Source organism: Mchenga conophoros, linkage group LG20, assembly GCF_057382185.1.
Source record: "Mchenga conophoros isolate Kocher_MC1m ecotype Shallow Benthic linkage group LG20, M_conophoros_male_GT1.1, whole genome shotgun sequence".
NCBI classification, from domain to species: Eukaryota; Metazoa; Chordata; class Actinopteri; order Cichliformes; family Cichlidae; genus Mchenga; species Mchenga conophoros.
In genome coordinates, this window is record NC_140545.1 from 7,785,492 (window position 1) to 7,802,627 (window position 17,136).

General features: G+C 41.4%; 2 protein-coding genes across 14 annotated transcripts in view; one reads left to right on the forward strand and one right to left on the reverse strand.

The window, feature by feature from the left end:
• Positions 1–657: 657 nt before the first annotated feature.
• Positions 658–11,739, reverse strand: dcp1a (decapping mRNA 1A). 2 transcript variants are annotated; one of them, XM_085261154.1, is made up of 9 exons: positions 11,545–11,739; positions 11,191–11,231; positions 10,139–10,266; positions 7,804–7,870; positions 5,761–5,899; positions 5,401–5,493; positions 3,935–4,531; positions 3,625–3,846; positions 658–3,088 (listed from the first exon to the last, which is right to left on the reverse strand). In XM_085261154.1, exons 1-9 carry the CDS (start codon positions 11,722–11,724, stop codon positions 3,008–3,010), a joined length of 1,548 nt encoding a protein of 515 aa, XP_085117280.1. In that variant the 5' UTR covers positions 11,725–11,739; the 3' UTR covers positions 658–3,007. The 2 variants fall into 2 exon arrangements, with proteins under 2 accessions (XP_085117280.1, XP_085117279.1); XM_085261153.1 differs by having other exon boundaries at positions 3,935–4,534.
• Positions 11,740–12,376: 637 nt separating this feature from the next.
• The window catches only part of cacna1db (calcium channel, voltage-dependent, L type, alpha 1D subunit, b), an 87,819-nt gene continuing 83,059 nt past the window's right edge, over positions 12,377–17,136 (forward strand). For 10 of the 12 annotated variants that reach the window (XM_085261137.1, XM_085261141.1, XM_085261138.1 and 7 more), the window contains exons 1-2: positions 12,377–12,529; positions 16,236–16,707. In XM_085261137.1, the coding sequence (XP_085117263.1) occupies positions 12,496–12,529; positions 16,236–16,707 (506 nt within the window). In that variant the 5' untranslated portion in view covers positions 12,377–12,495. Of the gene's footprint in view, positions 12,530–12,834; positions 13,424–16,235; positions 16,708–17,136 lie in introns of those variants that run through there. The other 2 variants (XM_085261147.1, XM_085261139.1) reach the window with 2 other exon arrangements.

Consider the following 17,136-nt stretch of genomic DNA (forward strand, 5'->3'; position numbering starts at 1 on the left):
ACGTGTAAAGACTGAAGAACCGTATAACACCTCTTTAAGAAAGAGCAGTGGGCTTTTTCGGGTCATGATCAGAGGAGAGGGTATTCTGGTGTAAAAGATTTACAGAATGAAGACTGAAGAGATCACCACCCAGTTCCAAATGAAGGAGATATACAAGCATTCAGGTAAGGTCTGCACAACGTTTGATTTAGTGTGACAGTTTTCCTCCCCCCCCCCCAATTTCCTCTTTGGTGTTCTTGAAGAATTTTCCCTTTTGTTGCCCGCAGATGATCTGGTAAGTAAAAGAGAAAAAGCGAGCCGTGTAAGTTTATTTAATAATAATAATAAAGAAAATCAGCATTCAATTTGTCATTTAAACCCGGAACTACTAATTTGATGTTGGCTGTGACAATTACTGTGGGGTAGGTGCGGGTTTAAAGTAAGCAACTAGTGACATCTGGTGGTCAAAGACAAGACTGCACCATTCAAGACAGATCTCTTAGTTATGATTGTCTTTATAAACTTGGGCTTAATTAGAAATATGCATAATAATATTAATAATATTTTGTTAAGAGGCTCAAATTTCTATTCTAATAATCACACTCCTCTTTAAGTTCTGAAGCTTCTCACTGCTCACCAAAACATTGACTCCTCCAAGCAGAAAACAAGAGCAAACAATTACTTTCAAATCTTTAATATCACAAAATATTCAAATTACGCACAATAACATCAATCTTAGAAAAATTTGTGTTATTTGCAAAAACTCTCAAAACCACATGGTGGGCCAATAAGATAAATTAGACCGACGTGTAAAATAACCTTAAAATCTTAAATATGTGACCGGGATTAAAAACAATCTCTAACATTTCAATTATTCTTTATTTAACCAACACATGCAGAGAAAAACAAAGAAAATGTGTTGGCAAAACCATCTCTGACATGAAAAATGAGTTTTTACATGGTAATGAAATGAACAAACGATCCCATTTGCTCCCTGGATGCAGATGTTATTTCACATTTGAAATTTAAACTTTTCCAAATTACAAAAAAACAAAATAAACTTACAAAAAACTACTGCAAGCAGGAGAAAGACAACTTCAAATATTAAATACCAAGCTGTGATGTCACAATCGAGGCAAGAATTCATGCCGCAAAATAAAAAAAAAAATATATACAAAGCAATAATCTCTGCTCTTCTTGTTGCTCACAAATATTAAAAAAAATACACTGTTTGGATATTAATGACTTTGTATACTGGTTGTTTAAGTAACTGGATTAATGGCCCAACTACTGAACATCACTGTACCACTGGTCAGAAAACCCTCTAATATTTTCATGCATTTACATAATTTTTCTTCCTTTTTTGTATAAATAGACAACTTTAATAGTTTGAATATGCTGAAATTTTTGTGCGAAAATTCATTGATATATATATTTTTTAGATCTCAGATTTCATGACGTACATTTATTCTTTTTCTTTGCTCACAAACAGCAGCCACTCAGTGGTGTACACGAGGAAAACGGACGCGTTTACTCCTGCTTCCACTGCAGTCTGCAGGGTTTATGGGGACGTGCTGCAGTAGCCTTTTACTGCAAAAAACACCCGAGTTTATTTCATCTTCAACTTATTGACTGCAGCTTGGAAAAACATACTTTGGGGCGGGGGGGGGGGGGGGGGGGGGGGGGTAGATGGGCCTAGAGGTAGTTTAAAGTTTTCAGCGTTAGTCTGGGTAAATGTAGCAACTCAGCTTGTTTGAAGCTATCAAAATCACATTGGTTTCCACCTGTTTAAGCATTTTACTGCTAAAAGGATCGAAAAGAAACAGAAATCGAAATTTGCTACTTTGGTTTTTCCTTTTTCTCTTAATACTCGAAACATAAATCACTTGCAGACCCCAAAAGGCTCTGTAGTAGCAGACTAAGATATCCCAAAATGCTGGTATCCCTAAAGGCTTTGCGACTGTTGCCTATTGCACATTCCCCTCCGAGAACATCCACGACTGCAAGATCAGCTGGTGGAGGAGAGATGACAGCACAAAGAAGGGGAAGGACGTAGACAAAGCAAGGGTAAGGAGACTTGTGGAAAAACCAAAGGTAGCAAAGGAGCTCGTTTTTGAGTCATAAACATATCACCGTCTGTAACATTATAAAAGCAGCTGAGAGGGATAGGTGATTAGTTTGAGTTCTTGGCTGCAAGTGCTTCTTCTCCAAACAATGATAGAAGTTATTCATCTTCACTGGACGAGAGCTTAAAACTTCCTCAACAAACGCCTGCCAAACACAAAACGCCTGGAATGGCTGCTCAGCATCTTCTTCAGCTTCAAAACGTAGAACGTAAAAAAAACCCCAACAAAACGGGGGGAAAGATTGGTTCTGCTTAAAACGCCACATAGCAGGATAGCTCAGGTCCCCAGCACAGAGGCCTTTCTCATCACAAGTAGTCGCAGTATAAGTGTGCTCGTGGTGAGAACACCAAACACGTGACGAGTAAGAGAAGCAGCACCTGTGATTCGTACAGCTGCAAAACTATCTGCCTGAGGGTCAGCGGGTTTGAGGTTCCCAAAGCTCCACTGTGGTTCTGTCCTCCAGAGAAAACAAAACAAAAACAAAACACCAACAGCTAAACTTTATCCAACCATAAAGTTTGACCACATTCAGAAAGTTCAAAAGGAAAAAACAAACAAAAAAACCCAAAAAAAACCAAACAAAACATACATCAAGATTTAACTGGGAAAATTTATCTCATTAGTCTTTCCCACAGTAGTTCTGCTTTTCATAGATTTTGACAAAAGATAGATCCAAAACGAGTATTCAGCATCAGGAACAGATGGTTAGATGGTGCGGTGCATGCTGTAATAACCTTTAGCACACAGACTAGTTTTGAAGGGTTTTTTGGTGAACAGTGTGTTGAAAACCTGTTTGCTCCACTTTTTTTTTTTTTTTTTTACACTTCTCCATTAATTGTGTGTATCTTTATTGATCCTGATGAGGTCGGAGCACTAAAAGAGTGGTGATGGATGAAGTAGGACTATAGTTTTACGTTGCCAAAGTCCTTGGATAGGCTCTGCAGGTAAGCATCATGAATGGCACCAAGGAAGTCTGGGTCATTCTAGAAAATCAGGGCAGGAAGAAGAAGAAGAAGAAAAAAAGAAACTGTTTAAGTATGTGGATTTTGCAACCGTTAAACAGCATCAATGGTTTAATATAGCTTTCTGCAACCAGAATGGTCGCCCCCTGCTGGCTGTTAGAGAGAATGCATGGACAACAACTTCACACATGAGAAAATGAGAAAAAAAAAGAAAGAGCTAATTTATTTTTTATATACGGTATATAATCCATATTAATATAATTCTACAAGACCATTCATTTTGGGCACACACATGTTTATGTACACAGGAAGCACATTGTTGGTTATTTAGTTCTGGGAAGAACACCTAAGACTTCTGTGGGCGTCTCAGATCTGCCACTGTCTACACACTAAACAATTTTAGACAAGGTCCATTTTTAGTTCCATTGTATGTGTGGAAAAGATATTTAAAGTTATACATAATGTTATAATACAGGGGTAATTAGTACTAGCTTGAACTTTTCTCATGCTATGAAGTGCCGACAGTTTCTTCTATATGCTTTACGCTTCTACTTTACCTTAATGAGGTGTATCAGAGTCTCCTGTAGCTGTGCTTTACTGCAGGGGGCTGCTACAGGTTCTTTAGCTCCTCCAGAGGCTGAGGTGGGCTCAGTGGGTGCAGGAGGGACCATTGACGTTGCTGCCGGTGTCTTATTGAGGGACTGCTGGAAGGCACTGGGGGAAAGCAGCACAGAAACCCCTGATCCTGGAACAGCAAGACTTGGACTCATGGGGACAGCCTGAAAGAGGAAAGAAAAGCAAAAAATGAAATAAGATCAAAAATACTGGATTCAAATTTACCAGAAAAAAAAAAAAAGCTGAACTCACAGATATTTGTTTAATCAGATTTGGAGACTGAGAGAAAACATCCACGTCCTTTCCGTGTTGGAGAAGGGGTTTTCCCATAGGCTCTCGGAAGCTGTGGGGTGGGACCAATGTGCTTGGCAGGAAGTTGGGTGCGAGGATGGGTTTGTGGTGGTCTGAATTTACAGAAGGTGCTGCCGGTTTGAGTGTGGCGAGGATGTCCTGACCCATATAGGATGTTTGAGCAGTTGGAGGTCCTGCGGTACCAGGAGGAGCAGCTGAAGGCACTATGAGTGGGGACACTGAGGAGTGTAGCTGAGGGTCTGACCTTTGGATCACTGACTGGAATACAGGACTTGGGTGTAGTGCATATGGAGCAGGGAGCAGACCGGGGGCTTGATTCCTCTGGTTGGAACCAGGGTCTTGGGCTGCATGTTGGTGAATGAGGAGAGTGCTTTGTGGAGGTGGAGCAGGATACGGTTGTTTGTGGACATAGGCAGCGGAGGGGTCACTGGAAACAGTGTTGCTCTGCGTGGGCATGGTTGGTAGAGAGGGGTCCTTAGGGAGAGACGAACCAAAGAGCTCCTCCACTGTGATCTGCTTTACCACGGGGTGAGAGCTCTGCTGGGTAAAGAAACAATTACCTCAAATACAGCGGAGCTCAAAAAAAAAAAAAAAAAAAAAAAAAAATCAAATAACAGAAAACGAATCAAAAACTATTTTGATCATGTATTAATCATTCAGGTTGTTTAATAAGTAAGATTATGAAAGTTTGTTGGAAGCTATACGATTATCATATTTTGACAACATAGTTGGCTGCAAGTTTTGTTTTTGCGTTGCTAATCAGCTGGAGCTTACACTCTGCTGCTCCTGGTGCTATTTTAGCTGTCGTCATCATTGAGCTTTACAAACAGCAAACAGTGTAAGCAGAGGCTTTTTTGGGTAACTATTGGGATTTTAATGCAAAAACAAAAAACTGGCTAATGGGATGAAAAGAAGACTTTTCTGTAAAAATTACAGTCCTTAGACCTGGTAAACATGGAGATGACACAGCTCCACTGCTTGTGATAAATATCTTAGAAATGTATCAGGAAACACAGGCTATAATATATCCAAATATAATAATGGTATATGATTGATTCACAACATGGCCCATTTCCCTTTCCATTTAGTTAACATTGATTGTCCCAAACTGTTCAGTTCATCTTAGCCCCGCATGCAAACCCTGCAGAAAACACAAGCAGCACTCATGGCTGTGACATAAATTGAAGGCACGTATTTGGGTGTCTGTTTGCAATGTTCCTTGCAGCATTCTCTGCTGCCAAATGCTAACTATGTATGGAGTGACAAGGATAAAAACATGCCCTTCTAACTGTCCTCCTCCACACTTTCTATGTGTAGGAGTGACAAGAATGACAAAGCTTTAAACATTTAAAGATACGGTAAACGAAAATTGGAACTCAAATCATTGCTTTGTGTGTGTGTTGTACCTTTTCAGGCTGCGGTGTGATGTGGGGATCTGTAGTGCTGGCAGCTGCTTTTGCTGTCTGTTCAATGGACACATCTGTTTCACCTCCTTGGGACTGCAATTATTGCACAAACATAAAAACATTAGATTATATTGAACTGTTCTCTCTATCTTAAACTGACAACTCCACACCTGAAAAAGACCCAGGTCATTTACCACTGTAATAACTTATATGGATATTCACACAACTTTGTTTTTGTTGTCAAAATTTCCACAAATTAGGGCTCAAATCCTGTCAAACACTATAGTTATACATCAGGTGATCATACTCGTGTGATAACATAAGTCAGATGTTACGTTAACTGCGTGTTTGCCACCTCACCCTCTGGTATTCTTCCTTGGCTTTGCTGAGCAGCTCCAAGATATCGATGCTGCGGGGTTCTGCGACTCCATTGGTTCTCCCCGGCTCTGCCCTCTCAGGTGACTTTTTCTGGGCATGGTCTGCTTCTTGTTTCACAATCCTGGCACAGAGTTAAAGCATGACATATTGCCTGCACACATAACTGTTGTTTGCTTTGTCAGATATTAAGTACTGATGATGTTGGGGTCAGAGTTAATATACTGAACAACCTTACTTTGTTTTTGTTTTTTAAAGTGAAATTACTCAAATTATACAAACCATGCAACGAAAACCAAAATATGAACTAGACAATCCAGGCCCTTACAAATTGCATCTTTGCTTCACAAGAGCACAATGCTGGGACAAATCAACAGATTTCCTAAGTGGGCCAATCGTTGCACAGCTCATTTGCACCATGATCACGGTTTATTTTGATAATTGTCATTAACCTGCTCGCACCCCGACTCATCCCTATGCCTGACTGGCTGAAAATCAGAAGAAGCAAAGTGCCTGGCTCTTTGTTTTGATCTATTAGTTGAGTTGGGAGCTGGGACTCACCAGCAGAACCACTTTTATTCTGAATTTTATTTGAAATGGGAAAGCAGAAATCCTAAGTTCTGAGATGGAATGCCTCCTCAAGTTGGATTTCTCACTGAGAATAATCAGAAAGCCCCACCAACCCTGACTTTACAATCCAAGATGGTGGCAGTAAGCGTAAACAATAGCAAAACATTAAAACTTCATTTCTACTGTTGGCCTTGGAACGGTTCGCAGCCGAGTGTGAAGCGGTGGGAATGAGGATCAGCACCTCCAAATCTGAGGCCATGGTCCTCAGCCGGAAAAGGGTGGCGTGCCCACTCTGGGTCCGGGACGAGAACCTGCTCCAAGTGGAGGAGTTTAAGTATCTCAGGGTCTTGTTCACAAGTGATAGGAGAAGGGAGCGGGAGATCGACAGATGGATTGGTGCACCGGCTGCAGTGATGCGGACGCTGTACCGTCTGTTGTGGTGAAGAGGGAGCTGAGTGTAAAAGCGAAGCTCTCAATTTACCGGTCGATCTACGTCCCTACCCTCACCTATGGCCACGAGCTGTGGGGAGTGACTGAAAGAACGAGATCGCGGATACAAGCGGCAGAAATGGGCTTCCTCCGAAGGGTGGCTGGCCTCTCCCTTAGAGATAGGGTGAGAAGTTCGGCCATTCGGGAGGGGCTCAGTGTAGAGCCGCTGCTCCTCCACATCGAAAGGAGCCAGTTGAGGTGGTTCGGGCATCTGTGAAGGATGCCTCCTGGGCGAGGTTTTCCGGGCATGTCCCACTGGGAGGAGGCCCAGAGGCAGACCCAGGATACGCTGGAGATATTATATCTCTCGGCTGGCCTGGGAACGCCTTGGTGTTCCCCCAGATAAGCTGGAGGAGGTGGCTGGGGAGAGGGAGGTCTGGGCTTCTCTGCTTGGGCAGCTGCCCCCGCGACCCGGCCCCGGATAAGCGGAAGAAAATGGATGGATGGATACTACTGTTGCGTATGTGTGACCTGCTAAATAAGCCGTACATTATATTGCTAGTGATGAATGAAAAGCTCTACAATGCTCCCGAGCAAAACAAAGTCTGTTTTTCCTCGATTTTTTTCACTTTACTGCACCGTAGTCAACTTGGGAGTGACGTGATTGCTCCTTTTACCTTGCAAGATGGAGATGGCAGTCTTACTTTTAAGGTGGAGCCTGAATCTTACATCCCGCTGCATGGTTGGTTCATGGTCTGATTTCCTTTTCATGGGGCTTCTATATTTTTGTTTAATTTGAATTATTCTGTATTAAAAACTCCTTACACTGCATCAACTTTATGGCATCTTATATGTGGAGTTGTTCAAACCCTGCATTTAGTGAACATAACAGACCTCCACATTTCCAGAAAGTACACATTGTAATTCAATTTGGAAATACAAATCAAACTTGATAAGTGGAAAAAACAGACAAACGTAAAGCCTTGCCCAATTTCATCCACTTCCTCCATCAAATGTCTGGCTACTTACTTGACCATGAGCTGAGCGATGCGTTGACAATCCTTCTTGTCATAGAACCAAATACTATAGATACCCACTGTTAAAAACACAGATACAAATAATGCATTTAATAACACTGACAGCAGACACCAGTTTATACAAAACTCTTTAAAACAAACCCGACCCTTCATAAATACAGCTAAAGGAACTATATGATTTTTAAGTCTTTTTAAGATTATTAATTTAGTCAGCTTTGTGACTTAACATAATTGAGCCATCCAAGAAAACACTGAAAACAACACTAAATGAGCACTGTACATGACTGCACATTAGTGGACCTTAGGATCAATGAGAATCTGACAGTCCAAAGCAGTGAAGTTACAAAACAATCAAACACAAAAAGGAGAAGTTCATCTGTGGAGAGCTAACACAGCATTCACCGACACCAAACGGAAAACAAGCAAACTGCACATTTGCAGTTTCTGATGAAAAACAATAATTTTATATGAAGCTGCTCATGCTTTGTGTGTGTCTATGTGATGAAACACTGGTGTATTCAAGTTCCCTCTAAAGCCTGAGGTAACCTAGCAACCCAAGTGCTTGCCTCCCTGGAGCATCCCCTGCTACCAACGGGAACACAAAGTGTTGTAAACAGGTGTATGCACAAGTCCAAGTACACACCCCAGCAACAGACATCTGAAACTTTGAGCGCACGCATCAGCCTGCAGAAGAGATTTCAAACACACCTGGAGCAGCATTAACATCCCTCTGAAGAATCCATCCTCTCCGTGTTCGACTCTATGCTCGTCAAACAATCATCTTTCAGCAATATCAGCCTTCATTATTTTTAATTGGAGAGAGGAGTCTCAGGAGCATCATCTACATCCTGCTCTCACTTTCTCTCACAAACCTGAACTCTACCTAGAGAGCAATCACAAACAGCAAAACAGACTTCAGGCAGAGAACAAACAAAGGCTCCTCAGCCCGTAACTTATCTTACTGAAAAGCTCAAATGGGCAGTGCAAACCTTCGTGTGGAACAAATGATCAAAAACCGTTTACTCTGACCCGCCTTACAGTGACCATCAGCTGTCAGACGAGCATCTTCACAGCCTGAGGAACACCTTCAACCACTTTATCTGCCCGCAACCTAACACACTTTGAGGAATTAAAATGAAAACAGCAGCAGTCGGACTCCTGTGAAGCACCTGGAAAAGCTTCTGACTTGGATATCAACAAAAACATTACATCATGTCTTCCATACCAGGCAGGCTGATAGGCAAGCCGAGTCCTAAAGGGGAGCAGTCCACTCTGACGCTGAGCCTGGCCATGTTATTTTTTCTCATTAGCAAACAAATGGGAAAACAATCCAACTCCTTGTTCATTGCCTTAATGAAACTTCTGTTCAGACTTTTGATAGATTACCTCGGTGGGAGCACTGTCAGTTACTTTCTGAGGATTTGAGGATTTATTTCCAGCCTTTTCATCTGATACTACTCCCTGCTGAACTCATAACGCTAAACGATTTCACTGGAATAAGCCTTCAGGAAAAAACGCAGCAGGCATAAAAATATTTATATAATAGAAGCCTAATTCACCCCTTAGAGCCAAAAGTTTTTTTGTTTGTTGGTCCAATACAGAATGAAAACTGTGGCCACACAAAGCTGAATACTGTGTGGTTTGACAGATCAGTCTGAGGCCATGAATGACAAGGTCTTCCTCCTTGATTCTCCAAGATACAAGAAGGACTTCAAGCAAAAGGGAGAAGAGCTGTTCCAGAGAACACTGGGAAAGTGTCTGTCCAGCATTTTCAAAGGTACTAATGTGTTCTGGCATTATTGCTTTTGAGCAGGAAAAATGAAATAAAACCAATACAGCAAACAAACTTAACACAAAATCTATATGTAGAGAAACGCAGAAATTCTTTGAATACAACATTTTTCATTTTTTTCTAAAGTTCATGAATTAAAAACTAAGAGTGCGGTAACATTTAGATAAAGGTTAAAAGTTTACTGACTGTTTGGATATTTACTTTTTTCAGTTAATTTGTGATTTTTCTTGCCCAAATTATCATCTCTTTTTGTCTAAAGCGGAGCCTTTCAAAGCTATGGTAAATGTTTCTCTTCGACACTACCTTTTGTGATACAGCGCTATATTATGGGAGAAACATTGTACTAGAGAAATATTATGTAGCTGAGAAACATTGGCTGATATTCTGGGATGGTGGTCTTTTTTTGTTCCCTCAAACTTTGAGAAGCTGTGAAGTACTGCAGCACATCTGATTTCAGTCCAAGCATACACAGAAATATGAATCTCCTGCACATGACATCTGCAGTTTCTGTGTAACTGGACAACAAAACACTCACAGTTGCCATTTCTGTAGAGCAAGAATGGATCCTGTAGCTGAAACTCCAGGTCTTTATTGATTGGCTCTACAAGGTTCTCCGTGCTCAGTCGATTCATGATGGTGAAGCCATGGTGAGGGGAAGCAGACCTTTCAGGGACAAAAAACATAAAACATCACCTCACTGATATGACATATCTCTGTGTCGATTAGTTTAGTCATCCATGAATGATTTTTTTATGACAAAGAATTAACACATTTAGAAAAAAAAAGTTCACTGATTTTCAGATTAGTTTGGCCTCTTCATCCCATTTTTCAAACCCTGGCTGCTGCTCTCTGGCCATGTGGTATGTGGTCGCCTAAACTGGCACAGATCTCATTGTCTTTGATCACTACCCAGTGCTCCTGATAATGGCTGAAGGCAGGGATGTAAGATTGAAAGTTTCCCTTTAGGACTCTGCTCTTTCTTTACCACTGCTGATCTGTAAACCATCTGCATCGCTGCAGATGTGGCCCCGATCAGTCCGTCAATTTCACGCTCCCCTCAATTGTGTACAAGATCCAAATAGCAAATAATCCCTTACATGGAGGGAGCACTCCACCCTTTTCTAGCTGAGAACTATGGCCTCAGGCTTGGAGGTAGGTTGGAGGATTCTCAGATATTGTAAATGAGAATTTCTGAGAATTACATAATTCTCAATTTTGTGAAAAATATTCATATTAATCAATAACCAATTAAATCGGTTGCTAACATTTCGTTATTTTCAAATGAATATATGAACAGCCCTCAAAACAACGATGCGCGTTAAAGCTGTTTATCAAACAAGTCTTTACACTTCAAGTGGAATTAATTACTAAAACTTTTACTTATTATTTTCCTGTTTAAACAGGGTGTGATTTTCGTTCTGTGAGCGGACAAAAATCACATGCAATCTAATTCGTGTTTGTTTACAAAGACTGAGGCCTGCACACATGCGTAGAACACGTCAAATGACAGCGCGTGAAACGTAAGAACAGGTAAACAAGTCCTCGCGGTCAACGCGTTACATTCCTATAAAAGCCTCACGTGCTTACCTTGTATAAACAAACAGGGTGCCCTCGATTTCAGTCTTCTCCTGTAAAATAAAAAGTGAAGGTGTGAGTCAGAAACGATAAACATGCTGAATAATAGCAAAGGACGCTGTTAGCACAACTATAGCTAGCGGATAAAAGATTACGCTTATTGGTATTTAAAAAATAAATAAATAAATTTTTTTCAAAATGACAGTGGTGGCGAAACACAACGTGTGTAAGCATTACCTGGATAAAGTTCACTTCCGCAAATATTATCAAATTTCTTTGTATTTTTGTGTTTATACAGAACAGCTAGCATGCTAAGTCAAATAGCTTTGACGGCTTTCCGCAAAGTCACGTTACTTACAAACTTACCCACTCATTCGCCTTGGAGTTGAAGTTATATAGAGCCACCTGGCCGGTAACATCGAGCAATTTGTTTATGTATGGATCTTGCCTCTGTAGAGCAGCTAAGCTCATCATATGTCCAGCATTTACGGTCTCCATTTTGGATATGATTGTTGCTCCCACACGGACGGAATTCAGCAGACACATATAACTTCCGCTGTCCCCGGAAACCACGGCTCTTTAAAAAAGTTTCCGAGGCACTGATTTTTTCCGCATATTAATCCGAACTGTAATTGTGGTCAGTCGCATTTAGCTAGAGCTAGAGAGTGCTTAAATACAAAATGTTTCTAGGAAAAAAACTCTGGTGACTCTTTTGAGCTTCAAAGTCGATCAAATAATAATAATAACTTATAATAATCGTGGCATGATTAGATATTTACGATAGGATATAATTTCCAAATAGTAAAACCTATTTGAGGAAAACCAGTTAAAGAAAAACGATATTTATGGCTGTGTGTTTTAATTCGAAACCTCTGTGACACTTTACGTCTACTTTAGTTTATGTTCTTTATTTGAAATCGCACTCATCTGTAGTCACGTTAAATCCTAACTTTGCTCGAAATGGCAGACTGATAGTGAAAAGTTAAAACGCCCCTGTGCCCTGGCGTGACCTTTTTGTGCTTATTGTAATTATTTGGACATAATACTTTAAACCCATTGCGTGCATAGTGGGATTGTGCAGGATTGCTGTCCGGACCGAGCTGCATCTGCCTCCCTCACCTGCAGTTTATGGAACAGTGGAGCAGGATTATAATCTGAGGATTACGCGCCACCGTGAAACTTTATCCCGCAGGCTCAGGTAATCCAATCACGGGTAACCTTCCAGCACCGCTCTAACAACCCATTTCCTCTCGAATCTTCGCGGAGAGAGGACAGAAAAAAGCGCAATGAGGCCCCCGAGAAGAGCCAGGTGATCTAATGCCGTTAATCATAAGGGCAAGACCCCTGCGGGGTAAGTCCGTGCGTTTAACTCTTCATATGGATAGGATAGGATAAGATAGGGACATGGTATTCATCCTCAAATACAGAAATTTCCCTCTTAAGGGAAAGTATAGTTGTCACCATTTGTTTCTAGCAGATTTATCACTGTTCCGACTGGTTTCTTTTGTGCAGTCACGTGTCTCATGACCTTCTTACAGCACTTAACCGAATCGTAAAGGATAAACAGATTCGGAGGTTTTGAAACCCGTGGATAGTTTTAAAGCAGGTACACGGCTGTACTTTAAACGACCTTTAATTGCAGCCTTGCAGCAGTTTTTAATTTAGGATCATACAATTTAATATAGTGAGATAGATATACATTTCTCCCTGTCTTCGTTGCTCTCTGATGTCATCGCACGACTTAATTCTCCAGTCAGATGATTTGTTTTTAGAGGGGGTTTTTTAAAGCAGCATCTGGCGTCTAGAGTTAAAAACATTTAAATGTTTACGTTGAGATGATCTCATTCGCTCTTTGCAAGTTTCCCAATAGGAAGCAACAGGTGCATTTCCAGTTGGTGGGCGCGCGTGATTTCAGCACAGTGGAGCCCACGCGATTGCTCCAACTTGTGTCAGTCCGTCCCCAGCCACAGAGAGGATAATTGACAGCACTGGATTGACTACCCCTGCCAGCGCGTCCTCTCGGATACGCCGTGAATCTGCAGGCAGGCACCCGGATGTGGCGAAAATGTTTGGCGCTCCTCTCAGGGTCTGCGCTCGGAAAACATTTTATGATTCAGGTTAAAGGCTCTGTTCAGGTTTCGCGCCTTCGACACCTTCGGACGGTTTTTCCAACGATGAGTTGGATTTAAAACGGATCTTTTCGATGTGGATTCGAGGATGCAAGAAGCAGATGAACAGTCTGAAGGTAAAAAAACAAAACCTAAAACGTGCGTGTGGAAGCGCAGGAGGAGAGTTGGAGCGCAGCAGAGAGAGAGGGAGAGGGGGCGAGAGCGCTCGTTTGGTTTATTCTCTGGATGTCTGATTAATCCGTGTGATTATATGCTCTGAGTCGTGGCTGCTGCTGACATGTTTTTTCCCCTCCTCAACTTATTCCAGTGCAGGGATTGTGTATTAACACTGTAAGCGCTTGTAGGCTACATTATTGTGATAACATCAGTAATCAGATCCACTGGGAAGCGAGTTGAGGCTAGTTCTCCGAAAAATGGTTGACTATAACAGTCATTCTGAAACCATGTGACAGGATGCTTTGAATATATTCGCTCTGCAGAACAAGCTGCGAGACCCTAAATGAACTTTTTTAAAGTAAATTCCTTCTCTTCTAAGTTTTTCTTTTAGAGTTTAGAAGCTGTCCAAACAAAAGCAGCAAAACTCGACCACAGCAACAGTCAACAGCTGTTTTGCAGCATCTTGTGACAGATGTGCGACATCCAGCAGAAGCGCTGGGTTAATTCCTTTTACATGTCGGACAGGCTGTGACTATTATTAACTAGCAGCGTGCACTTGTTCTGCTGCACCTGTGGCGGTGGTGTATCGCTGTATGAGGATGGGTGGTGCTGAAATGTTTTGAATGCACCTCTCACCTGCGATCGCGCTGACATCAAGCGCAATTAAAGTGAAGTGACGTTTTGGATAGACTTCCCCGCATAATAAACTATCATGTTTTAACTATGAGCGTCGAGTCATCGTGACTATGATTTTGCACAGACGAACACAGAATATTGATGAAAAGTAATAAAATTAAGGCGCTTGCCTGAAATCTGATAAAGGAACCAACTTTGTCTAATCATTACCTTTTAAAAGAAAAGCTTTATTCTTCTCAGATTTTGTGCCTCTCTCTCATATTGCACATGACCCACACAAATCGATTCCTCATTTCTTTTTTCTTTCTTTTTCTTTATGTGCTTAGTTGTGTGTTGGAGCTGTTTTTGCTGGATGACACGGCCAGTCTATAGCTGACAACACTCCCCGATGTGACTGTGCTATAGAGTTGCAGTGTGCGACTGTGTCAAGGGCACTGACTTTTTAGCTCATGGTCTGCATTGATTTTAATGACTCTCTCTGTCTCTCCCATTCATGCAGGCTGTTCTGCTTTCTCTTTCTATAGCTGTCTTTTCTGGGCTCCTTTCAAGCCCGTCATCACCATAATTATAATCACCATAATCACCTCTTCTTCTTATTTTTCTGCCCATTTTATCTCTGGATGGGTTCTTAAAGGACAGTTAATTGCATATTAAGCAAGTAAATGTACAAGGCAAGTTTAAATGTGAAGTAGTGATAATGTTGTCGACATTATATATGTATGTCCACTGCCATTAGGCTCCCAATAGAGTTTTGCAAAAAGCTGAATTGAAATTCTAGCGGTTATCTTCAGTCTCCTCATTCATTGGGAAAGCATAGTGGTGTCCTTGTTTGAAAAGCACTTTAAAGACTGATTTTTAAGACCAAGACCAAGACTATGGGTATTATTTATGAGTCCTATAATGACAATTTTATTTAAAAGTAATCTCATTTTATTGTCACAGCAGGTTGTGGATTACACCTTTATGTGACCAGCTGATCTTTTTTGTAGACTTCCATCCCTTTGCCAACAGTGAAAATGCAAAGTGCTTTTTGATGGGCAAAAAATACAACATCCATGCTAATAACATGGCTGAAGGGTATTTTTCCCATCGCTTGTTCACTCTTATACTTTGAATTTATCAGCCATTATAAATGTCTCTGCCAATATATGGACTAATAGCTGAAATAGCCAATATATCAGAAACATATTGGCACAAATTGTATTTATAATTTTCTAAAAAAAATTTAATGTTCCCCACATCCATCCCTAAGATTACGGGTACAAGACAGAAAAAACCCCAATTTGATATAATAACATAAACAGTATACATAATAGGGATGGGGGGACTCGTTCTCCTTAACTCACCATCAGTTCATGAGTGTGCCATTATTATGTACATTAACAAGACAAAAACAGCAGCATTATGATAGCCATTCAGTGAAAGGCAGCCAGGTGGTTCTGAATCTTTCCAGAGAGTTGGCTCTACTGTACCTCAGTTTTTATAACACAGCATAGAAAGCATTTCTCTAACCCAGATTTTAAAGAATGGAGTCTTGTCTTTTTGACAATCAAGAAAATACATCTGTGAGATGTTAAAGGAGCAAACACAATTGTCTTTGCTGGTGCTGCGGAAATCGTGACCTCCAAAGGCAGGAGAGCCACAAGATGGAGATGCCACTGTGTTTTGTCTACACAAGAATGTCAGGGCCTCAAAAAATATTCTTCCGAAAACTGTTCAATGATTGGCTGTGGCAAAACATGCGAGCTGGAGTGGCTGGTTCTTGATGGAAGTGTAAACACGTTGAGCTAATATTAGGATATATTTCTGCAAGCTTATCATTTGAATAGTGTAGATTAAGAACACATTTTAGGCAATTTTTCTAGAGCCTTTGTTTTGCTCCATGAGCATAGATGAATACTCTGAATGTTAGTGTAGATTTTGGATATGTTACTTTTTGCATAGGGATTCAAAGTGAGTATATCATCTGTATTATTACTAGCTGGCAGATATGAGCCTGAAATTGTAAAAATGTGGAAAGGATTTTGGAATGTTGCAGCTTTTCTGCAATGCCTCCAATGACACACATGTTCAGGTGTTTTTGTTTATAACTTCAATCTCAAAATATTATCCCTGTTTCCCACTCTCTCTCTCCAGGGGCACAGTATGCCAGCAACAGAAGGACCACTACCCCAACTGACACCTCAGCTCCCTGGTCAGAAAGAAACACCCATCTGCACCAGCTCCATCCATCACAGTCCCTTCATCCTCCAGCTAGCACCGGCAAGCCCGTCGGCTCCGCTCATGGCCTCCTCGGGCCCAACAACTCCATTCAGGGTCCCGGTGGAGCTGCACCCGGAGTCAGCCCGGTCCTCGCTTGGCATGCCGCCATTAGTGCAGCCCGGCAAGCGCAGGGCGATCCTGAAAAGCCCAATATAAGTTCACGTCCCCCAGTTTGTACCACTTCTACGCCAGCTCCTGTGGGCTCACTGGCACAGAAGAAGAGGCAGCAGTATGCCAAAAGCAAAAAGCAGGGAGGATCCACCAGCGGCAGACCGCCCAGAGCCCTTTTCTGCCTCACCCTCAACAATCCGATCCGCAGAGCCTGCATCAGTCTGGTGGAGTGGAAGTATCTTTTAGCTCAGGGACCAGCAGGCGTCTGGGTGTCTCAGTGCATTTGGTGTCTTTGTGTGGATGGATTGTGTCACAGAGCAGCGAGTGAATGAAAGTATAAATGAATCTGTCAGTGAGATAAATAACTCAGTTTCATGATCTGAAATTGGATGCTGATTCCAAATTCTGAACTTGTAATTAGAAGGGAGGGTCCATGGAGACGAGTCATTAGCTAAACTGCTAGTTGGGGGATGGATTAGAAAAACAACGGTTATATGCAAGTTTCGGTGAAATAAGGACATTTTATCATTAGCTACATTTCTATAACTTTTTAAAAATGTGCATATACCCCCCCCAAAAAAAAAATCAAAAAACTGTTAACAGGATAATGACAGTTATCTTAATCTATTAGTACGATATAAAATACTTTTAGTGGTCTTACTTA

Bases quoted from the DNA above. Each gene is read 5' to 3' on its own strand.
- dcp1a (XM_085261153.1), bottom strand. From the start codon at position 11,724: ATGTGTCTGCTGAATTCCGTCCGTGTGGGAGCAACAATCATATCCAAA. The intron at 10,267-11,190 runs GTAAGCACGTGA...TGTCCCTGAAAG, and splicing joins ACCCTGTTTGTTTATACAAG to GTCTGCTTCCCCTCACCATG. The intron at 3,089-3,624 runs GTAAAGTAGAAG...CTGATTTTCTAG, and splicing joins CTCTGATACACCTCATTAAG to AATGACCCAGACTTCCTTGG.